This window comes from Clytia hemisphaerica, unplaced genomic scaffold (assembly GCF_902728285.1).
Source record: "Clytia hemisphaerica strain Z4C2 unplaced genomic scaffold, Clytia hemisphaerica genome assembly, whole genome shotgun sequence".
Taxonomy (NCBI): Eukaryota; Metazoa; Cnidaria; class Hydrozoa; order Leptothecata; family Clytiidae; genus Clytia; species Clytia hemisphaerica.
Genome location: NW_027103699.1, coordinates 283666 through 308393, shown reverse-complemented (window position 1 = coordinate 308393; position 24728 = coordinate 283666). Strand labels below are relative to the sequence as shown.

The 24728-nt window shown below is 34.9% G+C and overlaps 3 protein-coding genes across 4 annotated transcripts in view; 1 reads left to right on the top strand and 2 right to left on the bottom strand.

The window, feature by feature from the left end:
- LOC136803984 (proteasome adapter and scaffold protein ECM29-like) overlaps positions 1-24728 on the top strand; it is a 71087-nt gene that overhangs the window by 39908 nt on the left and 6451 nt on the right. The window contains exons 30-49 of the mRNA XM_067060718.1: positions 15611-15728; positions 16287-16375; positions 16660-16741; positions 17359-17438; positions 17562-17715; positions 18144-18265; positions 19240-19273; positions 19577-19651; positions 19843-19896; positions 20464-20523; positions 20904-20993; positions 21185-21251; positions 21825-21919; positions 22104-22170; positions 22364-22486; positions 22869-22928; positions 23070-23198; positions 23540-23622; positions 24058-24101; positions 24617-24659. Of these exons, the coding sequence (XP_066916819.1) occupies positions 15611-15728; positions 16287-16375; positions 16660-16741; positions 17359-17438; positions 17562-17715; positions 18144-18265; positions 19240-19273; positions 19577-19651; positions 19843-19896; positions 20464-20523; positions 20904-20993; positions 21185-21251; positions 21825-21919; positions 22104-22170; positions 22364-22486; positions 22869-22928; positions 23070-23198; positions 23540-23622; positions 24058-24101; positions 24617-24659 (1669 nt within the window). The remainder of the gene's footprint in view (positions 1-15610; positions 15729-16286; positions 16376-16659; positions 16742-17358; positions 17439-17561; positions 17716-18143; positions 18266-19239; positions 19274-19576; positions 19652-19842; positions 19897-20463; positions 20524-20903; positions 20994-21184; positions 21252-21824; positions 21920-22103; positions 22171-22363; positions 22487-22868; positions 22929-23069; positions 23199-23539; positions 23623-24057; positions 24102-24616; positions 24660-24728) is intronic.
- Positions 982-4705, bottom strand: LOC136804003 (testis-specific serine/threonine-protein kinase 5-like). Its single transcript, XM_067060742.1, has 9 exons — positions 4501-4705; positions 4178-4270; positions 3764-3939; positions 3388-3443; positions 2978-3128; positions 2543-2619; positions 2101-2366; positions 1616-1663; positions 982-1322 (listed from the first exon to the last, which is right to left on the bottom strand). Exons 1-9 carry the CDS (start codon positions 4666-4668, stop codon positions 1089-1091), a joined length of 1269 nt encoding a protein of 422 aa, XP_066916843.1. The 5' UTR covers positions 4669-4705; the 3' UTR covers positions 982-1088.
- LOC136804005 (testis-specific serine/threonine-protein kinase 5-like) lies at positions 8596-14588 on the bottom strand. 2 transcript variants are annotated; one of them, XM_067060746.1, is made up of 9 exons: positions 14333-14588; positions 11825-11917; positions 11411-11586; positions 11032-11087; positions 10616-10766; positions 10181-10257; positions 9739-10004; positions 9228-9275; positions 8596-8934 (listed from the first exon to the last, which is right to left on the bottom strand). In XM_067060746.1, exons 1-9 carry the CDS (start codon positions 14495-14497, stop codon positions 8701-8703), a joined length of 1266 nt encoding a protein of 421 aa, XP_066916847.1. In that variant the 5' UTR covers positions 14498-14588; the 3' UTR covers positions 8596-8700. The 2 variants fall into 2 exon arrangements, with proteins under 2 accessions (XP_066916847.1, XP_066916846.1); XM_067060745.1 differs by lacking the exon at positions 14333-14588 and adding an exon at positions 12149-12414.

The following is a 24728-nucleotide window of genomic DNA, read 5'->3' as shown; positions in this document are numbered from 1 at the left end:
CTCAATGAGTCACTTCAATTTTCCGAAATCAATTATCTATACCATTTTTGTACGTTTTTAGTGACCCATTAAATAATAAACACTATGATGAAACTTAAGGTACTTAGATTATCACGAATTCTCAGAGTAAATTCAGTAGAAAAGGCAATTCCACAGTATCTGAAAATGGCGTGTGAAGTTTTCTGAATACAATAATTTCTGATATGAGATCCGTTGGTTATTGGGAACCCCAGGCAGTTTGCTTGAATTCGTGAATGGGCTTTTTCACTTGCGCGAATGCAAGAAAATTAAAAAATAATTGCGTGAATGCTTGAATTGAAAAACTTTGCGCAAACAAAAATTGTGGTAATTGCGAAAAAACATTGCGTGAATGCGTGAATTTGGAAAAAAAATTGCGTGATTGTGTAAACTGAAGGTCCGCAGGGGGGCTCATTAATTGGTCTGTTAGATAATTGATTGGTTTGCTGGACAGCCCGATCCTAATCAACTACTTTTTATGAAGATTTTCTGTCTAGAAGTTCAATGCGCAGATTAAACTGCCCCGATCGGTTTGGACAAAAAGAGAAAATTTTGAACTATAGTTCGATTTAATATTCTCCACTTGGTTAAGTTCAACCTTCTAGTATCGTGAATATTTTATCCGATAGTGAAAAAATTACCTGTGGTGCCCGTTAGAGGGATTCTACTAATCCCGATCTTTTCAAACTAAAAGCAGTGGTGTTATCGAGTAAAACGCGTTAAGGTGCAGAATAGGTTTGGCATTTTTCTTATTTTGAGCATGTTTACTTTGTAAGAGGTGTTTACTTTTTACGATACGAAGAAGAACCCACGCAAAATGTTTCGGTTGGCGTGATGCAAAAAGGTGTTATCTTTATCGTTTTTCATCATATTTTATTAATATCGGTTCTACGTCTTCGGGTAATGCTTTATCATGTGCTAGAACGAGGGAAGTAAAAACACGGCATTATTGTTCTTGGGTTTTTAAAGAGTTTTGTTTGTATTTGATTTTGATTTTTAATACCATGATTTTATAAAGTTCTTTTAATTATATACTATTTACAAAACTAACAAAAATGTTTTTGATTGATTCATTCCCAGAATTCTTGGGGCTGGAAATGGTGTCCATTAGGAAATCGTGAGCTGTTAGCAACAAATGTGATTTTTTCAGCGTCTTGCGCAAGTTTGGTATTTTCGTTCTTTAACTCAACCAGCATTCGTTTTTTGTTCTTGATGACATTCTTGATGTTGTAAATTTTTTTAATCAAGTTTTCAATCATAACACGTTTTTCATCTTTGATGACTTTGATGTTGTTGATTGGAACCTACAGAAAATAAATAAAAATATTTACCATCATTGCGAACTCGAGTCAGCAACCAACTTGGTTTACTGGTCTGTTTGATACTGCATTTAGAATATTTTGTTGAAAATATAAAAGAATCAAGCAGGAACAAGATTTCTAACTCTCACCCAAACTCGAGTTAAAACAAATTTTAACTTGAACACGATTAAAAACTATTTCTCATTCACCTCCTTCTTTTCATTCTTACGTGTCAAAAAAATTCTCCTTGGGTCAGCGAGGCAAAGGCGAATTATTTTTATGAAGATAATGCTTACCGTGTTTGGTTTCAAGATAGATTTTCCGTTGTGTTGAAGGATATGATCCTAAAATGAAGACCAAAAGAATAATACAATTATTTTCAATCAGCCAGAAAGGAGCAAGAAATATATATATTAGCTCTGCCTCCCCTTTGAATTTAGCATAGTATCCGAGTTATCGTTTCATCGGCCCAACGAGAAGAAACGATAGGTGACCATGGCTTACTTGACAAAATTAAGCTTCAATAAAATATACTTCTTAAAGGTTTTAATTTTACAGAAGTGTTCCCGTTTCATTTTAGACACTTGTTTTATATGAGGCAGGTGTCTCCTATAGTTATATTGTGTTCAATTTGTGCTGAATAAACAAAAAAAATATTTCTTCCCTTCTTTGTGATCAATATTGCTCCACGTTCCTGTCAACTCGATGTGAAAAAGCTTGTAATTCACTGACGAGTTCGCAAACGTTATCTACTTAATTTAAAAGAAAAACTTTAATATACCTTTTGTGCAATGCCGAGTTGCTGTTTCAAAATCTTGTTTTTGTTTTTGGCTAGGACCAACGCTTTGTCAAGTTGTTTTTTGTTTGCGTTTAGACCATCAAGCTTTCCAACAAGTTTGTTGATCATTAGAAGCTTTTCGTTCTCTTGACTTTCTTTGTTAGCCTCTTCGTCTTGAGATGCAAACCAAGGGTGGTTGGCAATTTCGTTGATTGATGGACGATGTTGTGGTTCATATTTCAACATAGAAAGCAAGAGGTCTCTGCATTCTGAAGTGAAGAATGCAAAATTGTTTTATTTAGAGGAAACCGAACAAAAGGGTCTGTAAATAGATTTTGGCAGTGTTTGATTTGAGGGTAATCGTGCCTGATCAACGACTTTTGTTGAGAAGATGTAAATTTACATAAAAATTCAACTAGAACAAAGTCGAGGACAAAAATCCTACCTGCAGATAAAGAAGAATCTTTAAACCATGTTTTTTGTGGATATTTTCCAGTTAATAGCCTGTACAAGATGACTCCACTAAAAAGTAAAAGAAAAAGGAAATCATTAGATGATACAGAGTGCAGATAGGACCTACCGACAAGAAAAAAAATAGACATTAGTTTAAGAGTATCAATGAGGGACTCAGGACTTTAATGTCCCTGTACACCATTTTGCCTTGGTGCCTTCAAGATGTCTTGTTACAAAAGTTAGTCGAGCGTTCTTTTTTGTGCCACTCGAGGAGTTCAACTAACATGAGAAATCGAGCCTGCAAACCATCCAACGAGAAATCTTTAAGTACACATAGGACTCAGTGGATAATAGGACGGCGTTGTTAGTTAAAGTTCGAAGTTTTTCAGAAGTTGTGAAAATAATTGAGATAAAAAAATCGACTTACAGACTGTAAATATCAGCTTTAAAGCCACAATACGGATCGTAACTTAAAAGCTGATAGCCACGGTCAACTTCTGGGGCTGTGTAACCTGGTGTACCACAGTATTCATCGCATAACTGTCCTGGTTCGGAAAGGATAAATCCAAGACCAAAATCTGAAATTGAAGGAAAATTGGGGGTCATAGATGAACAAATATATCGTAATGGCAAAATTGATTAATCAAATGAATGCTGTATTGCCTTTTAGCTTCATAATATAACTTGATAGAAAACTCAAACATTGACATGTATAAAGACTTTAAATCTTTCCTTAGTCACAATTTTTCTGCTAAAGATGGATACACCAGCAAACCCTGCTTTGGGCATGCTACAAACATTTATACTTTTGGTAACAAATCTTGTTGTAAAACTTACCAGCAATCTTGACAGTACCGTTTTGATCGATCAAAACATTTTGCAGTTTCAGATCGCTGAAAAAACAAAAGTAACCAAAAATCTTTAAGTAAAAAGAAAATATCACTTTATTTATGGGTTGTAAAATGTAAATTTCTTCCCTAACATAACTAGATTTGTTAGGTGACAAGTGTGTTTGAGGAAAACATCTTGGAAGTCATTTTCAAAATGTTTCTTGATTTTTAACAAGTTTTCATCGAATTTTTATCTTCAATATGATTTCAAAAATTCTTATCCAAGGGGTTGGGCTGGTCTATATGTAACCTTTCTACTTATATAAACCTGGTGCTCATTTCGCCTAGCAAAACAAATTTGTATTGAAACAAAAAGATCTTACCGATGAGCAATGTTTTTTTGGTGGCATTGCTGCACACCAAGAACAATCTCTTTAAAGAATTTCATGTTGTCAATATTTTTGTTTTTGAACACGAAATGTGCCAGGTCTCCAACGCTGCAAAACTCCATAACAAAATATACGTGTTCTTTTCCTTGGAAGAACTTGAGGAGTTGAACCTGTAAAAATACGTTTTGATTTCCTTATAATTTTCCAAAGAAATTGGAATTTCGTAATGTAGTATTGAAACTATAAGAATTTATAATTTAGGTGTTGTGTAGGCATTTTTCAGGTTTATGGTCATGGAGCTACTCATTTCTGTTTACATATAATTCTTAACCCCTCCCTTCCCCAAGATGCTCCAAAACTTCCTTCTATTCCGTTGAAACATTTATACTCGAAAGAGGAAATACTTACAACGTTGGAAGAACCTGAAAGGCTGATCATGCAATTCAGTTCGGTTTTGATTGTAACCATTCCGATAGACTTCGGCATGATCTTAATGGCGACCTGCAATTGAATAAGAGAGAAAAGTATTATATTTTCAACAATTTTGATTTCATACCATCATCCATCCCTATGCCGAAAGGAGGTTTGTGGTTTCAGTTTTTCTCTTTGATGAATACTTAGAGAGAATGAGCTAATCAACAAAATAAAGAGTTTTTTTGAAAATCAATTCAAAAATTAATTATGGAAACAGAATCGCCAAACATTCAGGAATAAGCCGCAGGACAACTTACTTGGTCGCTGTGTCCTAAGGATCGGAGCCTTTTGGCGAGAGGATCGTTTGGGAGATCAAACTTAGCGTATTTTGCTTGTTTAACCATGCCAAAGCCTCCCTCGCCTAGGCTCCGTCCTAGAACAAATCCATTCAATAGACAATCTTCTACTATAGTAAGAGCTACCATGATGAAGATTCCAACGTTTCAATATATGAAATTTTTACAATTATATTCAACTATCTTCTCGAAAATGAGCAGACACAAATCCTTCAAGTCTAAGCAAGAAGGTGGGTTCGAAGAATGAAAATAATTTTTTTTGAAATCAGTTATCTATCAATCAATTTTTTTATTTGACGTCAAATAATATATTTTCAGTGACGTCGATTTTTATTAATCAAGTAATTTGCTTAATGTCAGGCGATATATGTGTGAGTACTGGCATATGCTCACAAAGGCGTCTGCAATAAGTTGCAAGTTCGATTTTTGGACCTACCCCGGTGGGGTGGAGGTCCTATAAATTAACCCATGTTCGTTCGTTAGTTAGTTAGTGTGTTAGTTACCAGCTTTTCTCGAGATTGGCTCATTAGTTTTTTCTGATTTTTGGCACAAAGGTGCATGACCATAAACCCTCGAATGTGACGGAGCCCGATTTTCAAAAAAAAAAAATTTTTGGGCAAATTTGGGCCAAAAAACGGCTTAAAAACGGGTTTTTTGGACTTTGTGAAAAATTGGATCATTAATTTTTTCTGATTTTTAGCATGAAAGTAGGGTACAATCATAGTTAAAGGATGGCGCAAGCAGATTTTTGCAAACAAATATTTTTGGCTCAAAAATCGCATTTTTATCTATAAGAACCACTTTTAATAAGAATACATTAATGTTCTTAGCCATATTATTATTATTATTATTATTAGTTTTTTTACGATGAAAATGTCACGGTGGAGGGTAAGGATTTGAGTTTTCTGTAAACTTTTTCAAAAATCTTTTTCAATAGTGTTGATAGTTTCTTTCAATAGATATGCTTTCATTTTCTTTATTTTTTTGTATTTTGACCAGTTATGTCTTATGTATTTCATTGTTTCAATGTTCACTGATTAATTTGATAACCAGGTAGGTCCATAAAAGTATCGCTTGTTTTATTTCACTCCTAATCAGACCAGACCGGTATTAAGAGTGGTCTAGTAATTATTTATTTATTGTTTTAGATCGTTCTTCAGAGCAAATTCTGATTTCCACAGGCCCTGGCTGCTTGACATTGCCTGGTCCTTCAGTGTTTGTTAGTAACGAATACATCAACAAAATTGTTTTGAAAGGATGTCGACTGGTCATTCGAGTCTGGTCTTAGACCGGTCGTTCAATTGTTGAAATAGACTAATTGGACTTGTAGTGGCCTTTTGGTAAACTTTTAAATGTCATTTACCGCCCCTTAAAAGACGGTTTCAAAATTGCTTTGGAAATTCCAACAATAGGGTCATTCCAAGAAATCGCCCCTATGGATGCTATCATATGGTTCACCTAAGTCTCTACTGGCGGTATCCAGTCAAAAATGATCGTGACGTACCCCTTCCTCTGGAATGGCCAAATAGAGGGGGGTTGTCTACAGAAAGAAAACTCATTGTTATAATAGAGTTACTGTTGTTTACTTCGTACATTACACATATATGGAACTCCACAAACCATATTTTGAGGGGGTGACGAAACTTTCCCCCGACGAATTTTTTCCCCGATATTTTATCACCCGACCAAAACTTTTACCTGATTTTTTTATCCCCGACCAAAACTTTTATCCGATTTTTTAAACTCCAACCAAAATTAAAATCTAAATTTTTTACACCTTTATTAACCGAAATTAGTGCTTTAAGCGTCGAATTACAAGATCTTTTTTCGAGCTAATTTGGACAATTTACTTGGGTGAAAGTGACTAAATTGTAAATTTCGTCGGGGAAAAGTGACGAATTTGAAATTTTGGCCGGGGGAAAGTGACGAAAATGCTTCTAGGTGACGAAATTCTTCCCCGACCAAAAAAAAAACCGACTAAATAAAACTCTGACATTTTTTTCCCCGATAAGGTATATTGTGTAGTCTAAGTAGCCCTTTAGAGAAACTGGGCACCGACCTCCAAGATCCACACAAACCCTTTTTTAGACTGAATACCCCCTCCCCCAACAGTTAATACCAGACACACTTTCATGGTCTAGCCTAACTAACCCCCCCCCCCCAACAGTACCTTTATGGTCTCAAAACCAATACTCTTTCAATATTCGAGGTATTCATATTCACTCAATGTATACATGTAAATTATGTAGGCACATTCGAAAATAGAATCTCTCCCGATTTTTGTGAATTTGGGCCTTATTTGCGAAAGTAAAATTGAGGGAGATTTCTCTTTTCGAATCAGTCATGAGTCAATCGGTCGATGCTCGATTTATGAGGACTTAACTTAATCATTTGGCCGTTTGATCAATTATTGTAATTAAAAAATTTGAATTAATGTACCTTCCTTATGAAAAAAAATTTCTTTTTCATTTTGGAAAGTTCTTCAAGGAAAATTTTCCCTATCCCGCCGACAAAGTAATTTTTATGAATCAAGAAACCATTCTTACAATTCAAGCGATGCTTTCATATCTATCATTTTCTTGACTCACAGTTTTTATGCCTTGAAAGCGATCATTAAATGTCTGAATACCAATGTGGCAATCAAAATGTTACAGACTATATTCAAAAAACCCCTTTCTACCGTAGAGATGTCGCACCTGACATTAAAACTGACATTATAAAGCCGTAGTATTTAAAGAAGAAGAAACAAAATAACTTACTTGGTCGCTATGTCCCAAGGAACGGAGCCTTTTGGCAAGAGAGTCACTCGGGCAGTCGAATCTAGCGTACGACGCCTGTTTCACTTGTCCGAAGCCTCCCTCACCAAGACTCCGTCCCAGAACAAATCCATAATGTAAGCACTCTTGTGCTTCAATAGTCATCATAATACTTCAATATATCAATATAATTAACAAGTTTCAATAATACAATTCTCATAAAATAACGAGAATAATCCTTCGAGCGTCTATTCTCAAAGGTGGGTCGAAACGATAACTTTTTTTCTGCAGAAAATAGTCGTTTTATATCAACTTTTTTATATTTGACGTCAATAATTTTTTCAATGAGTGACGTCAATTTTCCGAAATCAATTATCTATACCATTTTTGTACGTTTTTAGTGACCCATTAAATAATAAACACTATGATGAAACTTAAGGTACTTAGATTATCACGAATTCTCAGAGTAAATTCAGTAGAAAAGGCAATTCCACAGTATCTGAAAATGGCGTGTGAAGTTTTCTGAATGCAATAATTTCTGATATGAGATCCGTTGGTTATTGGGAACCCCCGGCAGTTTGCTTGAATTCGTGAATGGGCTTTTTCACTTGCGCGAATGCGTGAAAATTAAAAAAAAATTGCGTGAATGCTTGAATTGAAAAACTTTGCGCGAACAAAAATTTTGGTAATTGCGAAAAAACATTGCGTGAATGCGTGAATTTGGGAAAAAATTGCGTGATTGTGTAAACTGAAGGTCCGCAGGGGGGACTCATTAATTGGTCTGTTAGTTAATTAATTGGTTTTCTGGACAGCCCGATCCTAATCAACTACTTTTTATGAAGATTTTCTGTCTAGAAGTTAAATGCGCAGATTAAACTGCCCCGATTGGTTTGGATAGTTCGTTTTAATATTCTCCACTTGGTTAAGTTCAACATTCTAGTATGGTGAATATTTTATCCGATAGTGAAAAAATTACCTGTGGTGCCCGTTAGAGGGATTCTACTAATCCCGATCTTTTCAAACTAAAAGCAGTGGTGTTATCGAGCAAAATGCGTTACGGTGCAGAATAGGTTTGGTATTTTTCTTATTTTGAGCCTGTTTACTTTGTAAGAGGTGTTTACTTTTTACGATACGAAGAAGAACCCACGCAAAATGTTTCGGTTGGCATGATGCAAAAAGGTGTTATTGTTATAGTTTTTCATCATATTTTATTAATATCGGCTCTACGTCTTTGGGTAATGCCTTATCATGTGCTAGAACGAGGGAAGTAAAAACACGGCATTATTGTTCTTGGGTTTTTAAAGAGTTTTGTTTGTATTTGATTTTGATTTTTAATACCATGATTTTATAAAGTTCTTTTGATTATATACTATTTACAAAACTAACAAAAATGTTTTTGATTGATTCATTCCCAGAATTCTTGGGGCTGGAAATGGTGTCCATTAGGAAATCGTGAGTTGTTAGTAACGCATGTGATTTTCTCGATGTCTTGCGCAAGTTTGGTATTTTCGTTCTTTAACTCAACCAGCATTCGGTTTTTGTTCTTGATGACATTCTTGATGTTGTAAATTTTTTTAATCAAGTTTTCAATCATCACACGTTTTTCATCTTTGATGACTTTGATGTTGTTGATTGGAACCTACAGAAAATAAATAAAAATATTTACCATCATTAAAATGTTGAGTCAGCAATCAATCTGGTTTACTGATCTGTTTGATACTGCATTTAAAATATTTTGTTAAAAATATAAAAGAATTAAGCAGGAACAAGATTTCTAACGCTCGCCCAAACTCGAGTTAAAACAACTTTTAAGTTGAACACGATTAAAAACTACTTCTCATTCACCTCCTTCTTTTCATTCTTACGTGTCAAAAAAATTCTCATTGGGTCAGCGAGGCAAAGGCGAATTATTTTTATGAAGATAATGCTTACCGTGTTTGGTTTCAAGATAGATTTTCCGTTGTGTTGAAGGATTTGATCCTAAAATGAAGGCCAAAAGAATAATACAATTATTTTCAATCGGCCAGAAAGGAGCAAGAAATATATATTTTAGATCTGCCTCCCCTTTGAATTTCGCATAGTATCCGAGTTATCGTTTCATCGGCCCAACGAGAAGAAACGACAGGTGACCATGGCTTACTTGACAAAATTAAGCTTCAATGAAATATGACAAAATTAAGCTTCAATGAAATATACTTCTTAAAGGTTTTAATTTTACAGAAGTGTTCCCGTTTCATTTTAGACACTTGTTTTATATGAGACGGGTGTCTCCTATAGTTATATTGTGTTAAATTTGTGCTGAATAAACAAAAAAAATATTTCTTCCCTTCTTTGTAATCAATATTGCTCCACGTTCGGTTCAACTCGATGTGAAAAAGCTTGTAATTCACTGACGAGCTAGCAAACGTTATCTACTTAATTTAAAAGAAAATCTTTAATGTACCTTTTGTGCAATGCCGAGTTGCTGTTTCAAAATCTTGTTTTTGTTTTTAGCTTGGACTAACGCTTCGTCAAGTTGTTTTCTGTTTGCGTTTAGACCATCAAGCTTTTCAACAAGTTTGTTAATCATTTGAAGTTTTTCGTTCTCTTGACTTTCTTTATTAACCTCTTCGTCTTGAGATGCAAACCAAGGGTGGTTGGCAATTTCGTTGATTGATGGACGATGTTGTGGTTCATATTTCAACATAGAAAGCAAGAGGTCTCGGCATTCTAAAGTGAAGAATGCGAAATTGTTTTATTTAGAGGAACCCGAACAAAAAGGTCTGTAAATAGATTTTGGCAGTGTTTGATTTGAGGGGAATCGTGGCTGATCAACGACTTTTGTTGAGAAGATGTAAATTTACATAAAAATTCAACTAGAACAAAGTCGAGGACAAAAATCCTACCTGCAGAGAAAAAAGAATCTTTAAACCACGTTTTTTGTGGATATTTTCCAGTTAATAGCCTGTACAAGATGACTCCACTAAAAAGTTAAAGAAAAAGGAAATCGTTAGATGATACAGAGTGCAGATAGGACCTACCGACAAGAAAAAAAATAGACATTAGTTTAAGAGTATCAATGAGGGACTCGGGACTTTAATGTCCCTGTACACCATTTTGCCTTGGTGCCTTCAAGCTGTCTTGTTACAAAAGTTAGTCGAGCGTTCTTTTTTGTGCCACTCGAGGAGTTCAACTAACATGAGAAATCGAGCCTGCAAACCATCCAACGAGAAATCTTTAAGTACACATAGGACTCAGTGGATAATAGGACGGCGTTGTTAGTTAAAGTTCGAAGTTTTTCAGAAGTTGTGAAAATAATTGAGATAAAAAAATCAACTTACAGACTGTAAATATCAGCTTTAAAGCCACAATACGGATCGTAACTTAAAAGCTGATAGCCACGGTCAACTTCTGGGGCTGTGTAACCTGGTGTACCACAGTATTCATCGCATAACTGTCCTGGTTCGGAAAGGATAAATCCAAGACCAAAATCTGAAATTGAAGGAAAATTGGGGGTCATAGATGAACAAATATATCGTAATGGCAAAATTGATTAATCAAATGAATGCTGTATTGCCTTTTAGCTTCATAATATAACTTGATAGAAAACTCAAACATTGACATGTATAAAGACTTTAAATCTTTCCTTAGTCACAATTTTTCTGCTAAAGATGGATACACCAGCAAACCCTGCTTTGGGCATGCTACAAACGTTTATACTTTTGTAAACGCTTAAAAATCTTGGTTTAAAACTTACCAGCAATTTTGACAGTACCGTTTTGATCGATCAAAACATTTTGCAGTTTCAGATCGCTGAAAAAACAAAAGTAACCAAAAATCTTTAAGTAAAAAGAAAAATCGAGAAAAAAAAAGAAAATATCACTTTATTTATGGGTTGTAAAATGTAAATTTCTTCCCTAACATAACTAGATTTGTTAGGTGACAAGTGTGTTTGAGGAAAACATCTTGGAAGTCATTTTCAAAATGTTTCTTGATTTTTAACAAGTTTTCATCGAATTTTTATCTCCAATATGATTTCAAAAATTCTTATTCAAGGGCTTGGGCTGGTCTATATGTAACCTTTCTACTTATATAAACTGGTAAATTTGTAATTGATCAAATCAAAAAGATCTTACCGATGAGCAATGTTTTTTTGGTGGCATTGCTGCACACCAAGAACAATCTCTTTAAAGAATTTCATGTTGTCAATATTTTTGTTTTTGAACACGAAATGTGCCAGGTCTCCAACGCTGCAAAACTCCATAACAAAATATACGTGTTCTTTTCCTTGGAAGAACTTGAGGAGTTGAACCTGTAAAAATACGTTTTGATTTCCTTATAATTTTCCAAAGAAATTGGAATTTCGTAATGTAGTATTGAAACTATAAGAATTCATAATTTAGGTGTTTTGGAGGCATTTTTCAGGTTTATGGTCGTGGTGCTACTCATTTCTGTTTACATATAATTCTTAACCCCTCCCTTCCCCAAGATGCTCCAAAACTTCCTTCTACTCCGTTGAAACATTTTTATTCGAAAGAGGAAATACTTACAACGTTGGAAGAACCTGAAAGACTGATCATGCAATTCAGTTCGGTTTTGATTGTAACCATTCCGATAGACTTCGGCATGATCTTAATGGCGACCTGCAATTGAAAAAGAGAGAAAAGTATTATATTTTCAGCAATTTTGATTCCATACTATCATCCATTCCTAGGCCGCAAGGAGGTTTGTGGTTTCAGTTTTTCTCTTTGATGAATACTTAGCGAGAATGAGCTGGTCAACAAAATAAAGCCTTTTTTGGAAAAATCAATTTGAAACTTAATTATGGAAACAGAATCGCCAAACATTCAGGAATAAGCCGCAGTACAACTTACTTGGTCGCTGTGTCCTAAGGATCGAAGCCTTTTGGCGAGAGGATCGTTTGGGAGATCAAACTTAGCGTATTTTGCTTGTTTAACCATGCCAAAGCCTCCCTCGCCTAGGCTCCGTCCTAGAACAAATCCATTCAAAAGACAATCTTCTACTATAGTAAGAGCTACCATATTGAAGATTCATACGTTTCAATTTATGAAATTTTTACAATTTTATTCAACTATCTTCTCGAAAATGAGCAGATACAAATCCTTCAAGTCTAGGCAAGAAGGTGGGTTCGAAGAATGAAACATAAAAGTTTTTTGAAAACAGTTATCTGCAAGTATTTTATTTGACGTCAAAAAATATTTTCAATGACGTCAATTTTTATTAATCAAGTTTCTGTCGGTACCATTACACGGAAAAGGCAACTATTGCCTTAATGGGAAATATTTCCCCAACGGGAAGGTGAAAATAACCTGAAAAGGAAACTGTTTCCAGATTGAAAATTTCATTACTTTTCTGTTTCCCGTTTTGGTCAAGAACTTTTCATCGTCCCAGAATTTCTGTAAACAAAGCAGATTTTTGTTTCTTGATCGAGTTTCCAAATAGGGAATTTTTTAATTGGGAATGAAGTAAGAAGAATTAAGAAGCGAATACCCGTTGGATTTCTTAACTATCTGGTGAATATTATTTATTTTCTCTCCTTTGCAAGAGGGACAAGTTTTAAACTTCCCACGTGCATTTCCAGAGTGCTCAGAGGACACTTTCCCGATCGGGAAACTGTTGAACTTCCCGATTTGGAAAGTCTAGCCATTTCGGGAAGTTTTCCACCTTCTCGTTTGGAAAATATTTCCTGTTAAGGCAATAGTTGCCTTTTTCATGTAGTGGTCCCGACTGTAATTTGCTTAAATATCAGGCAATTTGAGTACCATATGACGCTCACAATATATTGCAAATGCGTTTGCAATATAGTTGCATAAGTTTGAGTTTAAGTTAAAAGTTCGATTTTCATAATTTGACTCCTAATCGGACCAGACTGGTATTTAGATCGGCCTTCAGAGCAAATTTTGATTTCCACAGACCCTGGCTGCTTTCCATTTCCTGGTTCGATTGTGTTTTTTAATAACGAGTATATCAACAAAATTGTTTTTTAGAAAAGGATGTCGACCGGTTATTCGAGTCCGGTTTGAGACCAGCCGTCCAATTGTTAAAACGGACGCTGCAAAAAGTCCGCTATTAATAGTCATTGTTTATTAAGTCGTTTACTGGCCCTTAAAAAGGCGTCTAAAGACCACTCCTGAAAATCGCTTGGGAAATTTCAACAATAGGTTCAATCCGAGGGTGCTACTAGCGGTATCCAGTCAAAAATGATCGTGACCTAACGTACCCCTCCCTCTGAAATAGAGGGGATTGTCTACAGAAAGAAAACTCATTGTTATAATAGAGTTACTGTTGTTTAGTTCGTACATTAAGTTCAACAAACCATATTGTCGAATATTGTAAGCCAATATATTGTGTAGTCTAAATAGCCCTTTAGAGGAACTGCGCACCGACCTGCAAGATCCACACAAACCCTTTTTTAGACTGAATACCCCCCCCCCAAACAGTACCTTTATAGTCTCAAAACCAACACTCTTTCAATATTTGAGGTATTCATATTCACTCAATGTATACGTGTAAATTATGTAGGCACATTCGGAAACACAATCTTTCCCGATTTTTATGAATGTGCCTTATTTGCGAAAGTAAAATTGAGGGAGATTTCTTTTTTCGAATCAGTCATGAGTCAATCGGTCGATGCTCGATTTATGAGGACTTAACTTAATCATTTGGCCGTTTGATCAATTATTGTGATTAAAAAATATCAGAATTCGTTTCCATTAATGTACAAAATTTCTTTTTCATTTTGGAAAGTTCTTCAAGGAAAATTTCCCCCATCCCGCCGACAAAGTCATTTTTATGAATCAAGGAACCATTCTTGCAATTCAAGCGATGCTTTCATATCTCTCATTTTCTTGACTCATAGATTTTATGCCTTGAAAGCGATCATTAAATGTTTTTATACCAATGTGGCAATCATAATGTTACAGACTATCCAAAAAACCCATATTCAAATATTTTCTACCGTAGAGATGTCGAAGCTGACATTAAAACTGACATTAAAAAGCCGTAGTATATAAAGAAGAAGAAACAAAATAACTTACTTGGTCGCTGTGTCCCATGGAACGGAGCCTTTTGGCAAGAGAGTCATTCGGGCAGTCGAATCTAGCGTACGACGCCTGTTTCACTTGTCCGAAGCCTCCCTCACCAAGACTCCGTCCCAGAACAAATCCATAATGTAAGCACTCTTGTGCTTCAATAGTCATCATGATATTTCAATATATCAATATAATTAACAAGTTTCAATAATACAATTCTCATAAAACAACGAGAAAAATCCTTCGAGCGTCTATTCTCAAAGGTGGGTCGAAACGATAACTTTCTTTATGCAGAAAATAGTCTTTTCATATCAAATTTTTTTTATTTGACGTCATAATAATTATTTTCTGATAATTGACGTCAATAAAACCAATAGTACTTACGTTTTGACAAAAAAGGTCCAAATGTACGATAAATTGATAAAAATGGTCGAAATGGACCTATTGCAAGGTGTTATAACTTTTGATTTAAAAGATGACAAATCAGAATTTATGTTCGAAATCAGCGAGGCTTTTTTAAAGTTTCAGAAAATTATGTTATCAAATGTTTTGATCAAGTAGAAAAAATATTTTTTCATCTTTATTTTCAAAGACATATCGTCAGCCCCCTTGCTAGTTACACCCTCCAAAAAGCCCAAAGAATTTGGGGGGGGGCTGAAGTTGTTTAACATATTTGGGGGGTGGAATTTCGTCATTTAACGTCGGGGCTGAACACTTCATCTTAATTGTTGGCTTCAGTTCCTCAAATTAAAGCTCATGAAACTGAAAGATTTTCGGCTGCGGCGAAATGTTTTTATATAAAATGAAAAAATATTTCATCTTAACCTTTGAACTGGAACACAATTTACATCGAATAACCTTTTTTTTGTGGAATAAACTTTTAAAAGTGTTGAGGGTCGAAAGCCCTGGGGGCTACCAAAAAATCTTTAGGGGGACTTCAAACTCAGGGGGACCTTATTTTTGCCTGGGACCTAAACCTAGGTTGATACTATGAAAGATATCGTCCAAAGCTTAAGATTAACTTTTCAACGAAATATTTTCTATTATGTTTGTTTTCCCTCAAGAACAATGTTCAAAAGAGCACAGATTACCAATTTTCTTGGAAAAGATGTTAATTTTATTTCCTTCTCAAAAGAAAAACCTTGCTTGGCCACTGTCTTAAGAAAGAGACGGTTCAAACTCTTTTCGAGCATCCTTATCGTTTCTTTGTTAACGTAATACTTCCTTTGTGATAAACTTTGTTTATGTGGTAATTTTTAATGAAAAGTTTTGTCTTCCTTTTAGATCGAAACTGTCAACGTACAAAGAGCTCTGCTCTCTTGCAACCTCTATGAATAAACCAGACTTAATCTACAAGTTCATGTCATTGGCCAACCATAACGCTGTTTGGAATTCGAAAAAGGTATCATTTAGTCTCACTTCTTCAGTTAAAAGTCTGTGACACATGAAAGACACACTTCCATTCTTAGACGGTGCACCGATTTTTGAGGAAAGGTCTGTAAAACTCAAACCTTTTTTCATTTTTTGTTCTTTATGAATTATACGTATTTATACGTAAGTAAGTCTGATTGTTAGGCTTTTCAAAGAATTATTACCATTTATTTGATTTTCTTTGCCTTTTCTGCCTCCAAATGAGTCCGATGTTTAAAAGCTCTTCACTTAGCTGTACAAATGAAAGCACGAAAATTACCAGACTAAAAAGTTCTTCCGTCTCAGACGGATTTCCGTTCCAGTGAAGTATATAAAGAGGCTTACCCATGCTACATGATTCACCCAAAATCTCATAAATATATGTGCTAATCGCCGTGTAAAATCTATTTTCCGTCTCAGACGAAAGACCTTGCTTTGAACACTGATTTGTAATGTCTACCGTGAGATCAAGTTCGTAGTTATTGATGATGATCTTTGGCATGACTTTGCGTCCATTTTTTTTTTTCAACAATTGATTTAAAACTTCTAGGGTGCAGCATTTGGTATCAAAGCTATCGCTGAAATTGCTGGTGAAGAAATAAAACCTTTAATTGGATTGATCATACCGAAACTGTACAGGTATTGTCTATGTTTTTCCTTTTCCCTTATATTCTAGTAGCGAGTTTATCTATGTGTGTTTTCCTGTGACGGAGACAGTTAGCTTCTAATTCATCTAGATCCTGATTGACCGAGGACGACGGTAAACAAGCACTTTTACCATCCTCAATTTTGCGGGTCAAAACTGCGGGTTATTCCAAATCCTTTCAGTCACTTCACCGTCCTCAAAAGTGCAAGTACAATAATTCGCTTGTATTACTTCCACTGATGATAAAAAAACATATTCTTGTAATAATCTTTTTCAGATATCAATACGACCCAAATTCATCGCTCAAACGTTCCATGACGAGCATCTGGTCAGTACTGGTCAAAGATGAGAAAAACATGGTAAGTAACATTTTCTAACCATTTCATTATATTTTGTATTCAATCAAGTTTTCCCAGATTGTGAGCAGGTGATCGAATTAAGACTTTTCAAGCTCGTTTCTGTTTTTGGGTACAACGCTTTCATAGTTTCATACATCCATAGCTTTATTCATGTACTCTTTAGTGCCAAATAAACGGGGGCCCCCGCTTGTTAATTTTTCGAAAATTTTCCAACACCCCCGGACCTTATTAGGACCCCCCCCCGTTTATTTGGCACCTAATAGTACTCTAAATACAAATAAACGTCCCCACCCGGTTATTAATTTTCGAAAAATTTCGGACGCCCCCGTTCTTAGAAGCCTCCCCTGCGTTTATTTACTTTTGAAAATATTTTCAGCCATTACAAGATGAATTGCTCTAAATAGCCTGTTTTTAGCTTATAAATACCTTATTTTCGGGTTTTTTTTGGAGGTACAATTCCGGTTATTCGGAACTCCTTGTTTATTAGATTTTGAAAAAAAATTCGGACCCCCTCCTATTCGAGACTTTAGAGTGAGTATATGTTTGCTAGAGTAAAATCGCTTGATTGACCAACTGTAAAGTATCGTTAGTAATTTATGACGATATTTCCCTTTTAGATAGCCACCCATTGGCGAAGCATTTTAGAGGATTTGATGTCGAACATCACACATAACTTGTGGAGGACAAGAGAAGCTTGGTAAGGTAGTCCCTGGTTATTCTAGTTCAACATAGTGATATTTTGATTCATTTCTTATTTAAAAAAAATCAGTTTGGTTGTACGCTTTTTCAGGCAATTTACTTTAAACTTTTTACGCTGCAGTTGCTCGGCGTTGAAAGATTTGCTGAAAGAAATCCCAGACAATGAGATAGTACCTCATTTAGTGGACATCTGGAATATTGCCTTCAAACTTATGGATGACGTCAAAGAAACCGTCCGGAAAGCCGCCACCGCCCTTGTTATCGCCCTTAGTAATGTAGGTTGTATTATGGTTTTTTCTGACCATGGCCAACTTGTCACGCTTTCTTTTGATCTGTTATTATAATTGCTTATTTTGTTGTCGATTTCTTGCTGTTCTATTTCCCAACAGAGAAGTTTTGGCGTACAAACTTTCGCGAGCATAAAATTTTGTCTTTTACACGAAAATTGTTTTTGAAATTTCTTTCTAGGGCCATTTGCGAAAGTTTATGCTCGTGAAAAATATTTTTTCCTTGAATTCGTTTTTGTCGGAAATGTTGCGATTTTTCGTGAAACTTTTTCATTAATCCTTTAGATACGGGTGTACGACGTGTATATGTTCTGAAAAGCTCATATTCCCACACCGGACAATCTAAGTTGAATATCTTCCTACTTTTCAATGCAATTAACCTTATACTAAACACCTTCTGAAAATATGTTTTATAGTTGTCAGTTCGATTTTGTGAGACACAGAACTCGGAAGTTGGTGAGCAAGCGTTGGAGAAGATTCTAGATGTTCTTCTGAATGTTGGTATCACAAGTCGAGTGGATGAAGTCAAAGCTATCAGGTTGGTATTCACATAGTATAAGAAAGCCGCGGCTGGAATGATAACATCTGAAATTCTGTTGTTCTATCTCTGTCGTATTTGATGACTATTTTTTGATCAACAGATCAGTAATGTAGCATCTTTAATGGTAAATTTTATTGGTTTGTCGTTAATACTTACTTCTCAGTGTGTTTTAGACATTAATGATATACCCTTGATAATACACTTGCATTATAAAATTATTGTAAAGGAAAGATCAACAATAAGAAATTTAAACAAGCACAAAATGGCTGGGCTGAAAGAACTTAAAAATAAACAAAGTGCCTCGAATGCCTTCGCAATATTTCAGTGAAATCTTTTTAGAAATCAATGAAAAAGTACATCTAGATAATACTGTGAAAGTTTCAAGCCAGCACCTTCAAAATTTATCGTTCAAACTGACAAGAAAGTTGTCATCTTGAATATAGTTCTTATAATTTCGATTTTGGCGAAGAACTATTTTTTTCCACAAAATACCCCTAAAATAATATGTCCAAATTAGTTCAAGTATTCTATTGGGTACAGATTCAAAGATATCTAGCAGTCAAAAAACTTTTTGTGAAGGAAAACAAGAGAAGGATTTCAAAAAACTATCTACCAATAATAAATTGAGCATCTTGATGTTCTTATAAAGCTCGGAGGCAGAGATAGAACAGCAATTAACTGAGAAGACAATGTGGTACATATTCCAGCCGCGGCTTTCTTATACTATGGTATTCATAATATGCGCCATTGCAATGTCTTCTGACATGGGCCCAACCAGCTGATTGGTTCTTAGTGACGTAAATTTAGTCAATACTTCGCTTGCAACCAATCAGCTGTTGGATGCGTGGAAGACATTGCAACAGATTCCATGATCATGAATTCAATTCGTTATACTGAAGATCAATATTTTTTCGTCTAAAACATTGAAGTGCATTTGTTTAATTTTCCTCTTCTTTATTCTATATTTTCAGTTTAAAAACATTGGTTAAAATCACGAAAACAGGGGTAAATGAATTTCTTTTTGATTTTAATATTTCGTATTATTGTAATGAGGTGCCCAATATTTTTTTACATACAAGACTTTTCAAAAATCTGTCCCTCGGAAGAGAATCTCCGAAAATGCAAAACGATTAAGTTGTTATATTGGTACAAGTATTGGAAAAAAGTAATATTGCTCTTATTTTAATTTTTTCGTCAGGAAATAGTTTTCTTTCAAAAAATGTCTGATTTCAAACGCTCCTTTTTTTACCCCAAACATAATCTTCAATTCATATGCCCAAGTTTTCCCCTTATTGTCACTTTTAACAGGGTAAACTATTGGACAAATATGTTACAACAATTATTCCTACAATGCTTGAAGCTTTGAGTGGACTGGAACCACAGGTTTGTAAAGCAATTTTTTTTCGCTGTGTTTGCTTTAGTTACGAGTTTTTTTCTAGGAAAATTACCTAAAATCGTCAATTTTGCGGTTACACTGCCTCAGTTTTCGTTACGAGTGAGTTTTTTTAAACCGATACATGTAAACCAGCTAGAACGTCTATGCTATTTCATGGAAGTTGAATTGAACTTTTCAGGCTTTCAACACTTTGAGAATGCAGCTTTCTAATGATGGAGATGTCCAAGAAAAGGTATTTATTAAATGAACATTTTGTAACACAATTCTAGCTCAAATTAATGCACAGAATACACCCCCTTCTCACAGACTCGCACTGGGAACCCTTCCCACTGGAAAAATTATCCAAAATATCGTCCCCGGTCAAAAAAGAATGGGCTTCAATTTTTGTCCCCACTTAATAATGAAATAAACCAATCCTCACTGCAAAATATGATGCTTATTTTCCCGTCCCCACTGAATTTTCTGTCTTGAAAAAAAACAGAATTGAAATCCCCAGCCATAAAAAATATGGGAATATCAATCCCCATCGAGTTGCAGTCCGTTATTTTTATCCCCATCAGTGGCTTAAAAAATTCCTACCGGGTCTGTGAGAAGGGGGTGTCAAAATGTTCGATGATATCTCAATGCTGTTTAAGTTGTTAAGAATGAAACTCGGAGTACTAAAATGTACAAGTTTCACTTTTAACAGCTTGAACAATATATGTAAGTGGTAAATTTCTAAAAAACTTCTATAAATATCTATTAATCATAATCACAGGTTATTGCTTATTCAAACAACACTTTCTACACAATTTTTTAGCTTGATGTGCTGCGTGTCTCCTCTACCAATTCTTCTCCTATGATGGAAGCTATCAATCTGGTAAGAATAATTTTTCACACTAATCTTAACATTTTCAACTCGTTTTTGTGACCTTCATCGGGCGCCATTCTTGATATGCGTAAGTCAAGATTACGTTATTTTCCTTATCGGATTGCTATTTTAAGTAACACTATAGAGGTCAAATTCCGGTGTTTTCGAGTGTTTCCTATAGGGAAAATGACGTAGTCTTGACCTACGCATATCAAGAATTAAATCTTTCTCAGGAGCCTTAAATTGTTCTTATCATGTTTTAATTTTTTTTGGCTATTGCAGCCTTATGTTCTTATATAGTTGTTCTTATAAAAAAACACGTGTAGAGAACTTCTTACTAACTTCTGATTAAAAACGAGCAAAATTTCATTCCATTACTATCTTCGCAGTCTTTAATGAATGTCAACGAGACGAATTTAGGAGACCTTGCACCAAAGTTGTGTCTCTTACTCAAGTCTGGCATGGGCATTGCTACCAAGGTTTGTTTTCTTATTTGCTGTTTATTAGTCCTACGTTTCTACTGTTGCTTACATTGGGTAAATATCGACTTTCGACGTAGTATGCGGGTATAAAGAATATCTGTGAAAACCATTATCTGTACCTGAGTGTATTTCGTAGACCTTGCGATATTTTTCCACACACTCAGCCTTTTTTTTCGACTCCCTTTTAGGTTGGAACAGCAACCGTCATATCATCTTTAGTGTTGTTATGTCAAGAACATATGAAACCTTATGCAGGTGTGTTATTCAACTTTTGACTATGATGCATAGAAGAATAAAAACATGGCATTTATTTTCACGAATCAGCATTTTGAGAAATTTCGCTCAGATATAATTTTGCGAATCAGCCAAAAATAAGTTGAAAGTGGTCCTTTATACGCCAAAAATAGCATATTTACATTGTATTTTTGCGTTCAAACATTTTCTGAACGTAATATATACCATGCCTAGAAATTAAACACAAGTTATTATTAAAATTGTACAAAAGTACCACAATCAGCGCCGAAATATGTTGGCAATTTTGGCTGTTTTTAATGTTTTTCAGAATGAAAGCTCTTCCACTTTGTTTCATTGGATTTTTCGATTTGGAAGGGGTTAAGTCGATTCCAGACTATATTTTTAGCCACATTGGAACATTTTCGAGCTTTTAAATCCTGATATCCTAAGGTCGTAAATGTTAATGTCTTAAAAGTCTAATGTTAAAACTCAGAGTTAAAACTTTACTTTCCAACCCGTATTTTAAATCACTGAAAAATTGACTTCGCAATTTTGCGTGGATTTAACTCTATATTTAAATCTATATACCTTCAGGGAAATTTTTGTCATCGCTTTTAAATGGAGTGAAGAATTCAAATGCATCGGTGATCAAGAAAGCTTATAGTTCCTGTATTGGTGCAGTTATGAAGGTTGTTCTTTGTTTCTATGAATCTGCATTTACACCTTGTTGAATACGTAATAGTTATCACGTACATTTTAATCAAATCAATCTTTCTTGTTTATGGATTCTCAAACTCTTAAAGATTCAATCAAAAAGCGTCATGAAAACATCTTCGTTATATTATATGTCTTTCCCCTCTTCCCCTTTTACAGCATGCACAAGAAAGTACAGTAGAAAAAGTCATCGCTAAGATCAAGGGCTGGTTCTTTGAATCTGAAGGTACGTATTCGAGATATATGATGAATATATCACCATATGAATTATATAATCATTGTAATAGGTAACAATAATGATTTGCTACTTATGGTGGACCCAGTCTTTCTGATTACGCAGGTTGACCGAGTTATCTTTATTTACTTTCTTTTGTGTGCACCAAACTACAATATCGTTATCACTTTTCTCACTTCATCAGATAACAAAAACGAAGAAGCTTGCTCACTATGTATCGGTGCAATGATCAAAAGTTCTTCAGAATTGTTCACCAGTTATGGCAGCCTTTTGGTTCCCCTTGTCCTCGTTGCCATGCAACAAGAAGGTAAACTCTAAATAAGTTTGAGTTTATCGACCCAGTGATATTAATGTCGGATGGCTAGGATTACAAGATTTTCGTTTGGCTACGTTCTGAGGGATTCTTCTCTCATCTTCGGGGAAGATGTAGGATGTTTTCTCTGTTTGCGTCTTTTGCTGTAGTTTTTATGACGCATAATTAGATGCCATTTGTAGATTTATCAATCCTTACGCTGTGAATATAATTGTTTTCAGGTGACAAGGTTTCATTCTTTGGATAAACGTAACGGCTAATTACGAACAGCCTGTGAAACTAGGGTGTATGCTATCATATTTTACAAGTTAACCTGACTTATTTTGCTTTAAGTTTGAACAAAAAGAGATGATTTTCCATACTTTTTCTATCATAGAATCGTCGAAAGGAGACGTCAAAAAACCTTGGACTGAAATTTGGGCAGAACTACCTTCAGGTATTTTAGCTTTTTCATATGTTCTTTCATCAATATATTCCCAAATCATTTTCTTTAGTAAAAAACAGCTTTTCAAAGTCTTATTGGAGATCTAAACCCTACTCGTCATTCAATGTGTTGTGTATTGTTTTCTGCTCACAGGTACCAAAGCCTCCATGAAGTTGTACTTATCAGAAATTTACGAACTAGCCAAAGAGTGTTACCAAAGCAAACTATGGGTGATTCGAAAAAATGCTACCAAAGCCATCAATATGGTTGTATTGTCGATAGGTATGTATAAAGTTATATTTCCAGGCCATTTTTCATGCCCTTTAAGCGTCCGGTTATCAGACGCCTCCCCTCCTGAAATTACCCAAATATTGGTAAAAATAGCCTTTTTAGTGGAAAAACACAGGAAAAAGTGCCCATTTTGGCCACCAACGGATGCTGCCTTGCCTTTCTAAAATTTGGCCTGATTTCCAAATCTTTTTGACTTTTTCTACGTTTTATTTTTTTTTTAATTTCTCATTCTCGTGTTTCTAGTTAATCTTGGTTCATGTATGTATAACCATGTCATTCGTATACCAAATATTTATTTGGGCCTTATTTTGGGTTTTTACTTTTTACTTCAGGTGGGACAATGCAAGCTTCGCACGTCATCAATTTTTTGAAATTGACCTTGGAGAATTTATCTGGCAGAACATGGGACGGAAAGGTGTGTAAACTCAACCGTCACGTGTTTTAATGCCCCTTTCAATCTTAACTACATCATCTATTATCTCCTGTAGAGGTTTTTCAGCTTAATTAAATGTCAGCTCTAACCATTATGGGAGCCCTAACCATTATGGGAGCCCTATTGGAGAAACATTTGATTCGCGTAAGGAATTACTTCTCCTTGAAATTGGAATGTTTTCTTCCAAACTAGCAGAATTTCATTAGTTTCATTTTCTTACTGGCCACCAATAGCGGAAGTTTAGCTTCTTTCGCCATAATTTACCCTTGATTGGATTCGTCTTGTTGCTTTAATATTCATTATATTAGATTTTCAACTGAGGATTTTTTGAATAAAACTGTCAGTATTGAAACAATAATTTTCATTACTTCAACTTTGATAATATTCATTATAAATATTTCTCATTTTGTTCTGTAGGAAACACTTTTGGATACCACTATGAACCTCTGTGTCAAATGCAAGTAAGATATATTCGTTTTCACAAGTAATTTTACCTTGAATTAAAACAAAATCGGATAAAAATTCTGGTAGAAATTTACAACTTTTATCTTATCGACATCGCGCTTTTTGGGCCTACCTGGAGGTCCTATAAATTAACCTGTGTTCGTTTGTTCATTAGTTTGTTCGTCCGTTCGTTCGTTATTAGCTTTTCTCGAAAAATGTGAGGAAGCCCAAATTTCGAAAATAAAAATTCTCCTTAAAAATCGTCGAAACAGCTGAAAACGGGCGTAAAACGGGTTTCCTTGATTTTTTTATTATACTCGACAGATTGAGAGTAATGAAGCCCAATTTTGAAAAAAAAATTATTTCTGTTCGCCAGATCCAGAAATGTCCCAGAAAAGTGGTTATTAGGGAAATCCTCGAGATTTTCTAATTGGTTTTTTCTGACATTTGTTTATTTTGAATTTGATGTAGCAGCCAGGTAGGTCCATAAAAGTATCACTTGTTTATTTATGATTTTCATTATTCTTTACAGGGAAAGTATCAAAAGTCAAGACGACCTCATTATAATGGAGAAGGTTTGTCAAAATTTCTTTACCCGTCCAAATTCGATTGTGATGTCATCAGTTTTGTAATAAAGTTAGGGT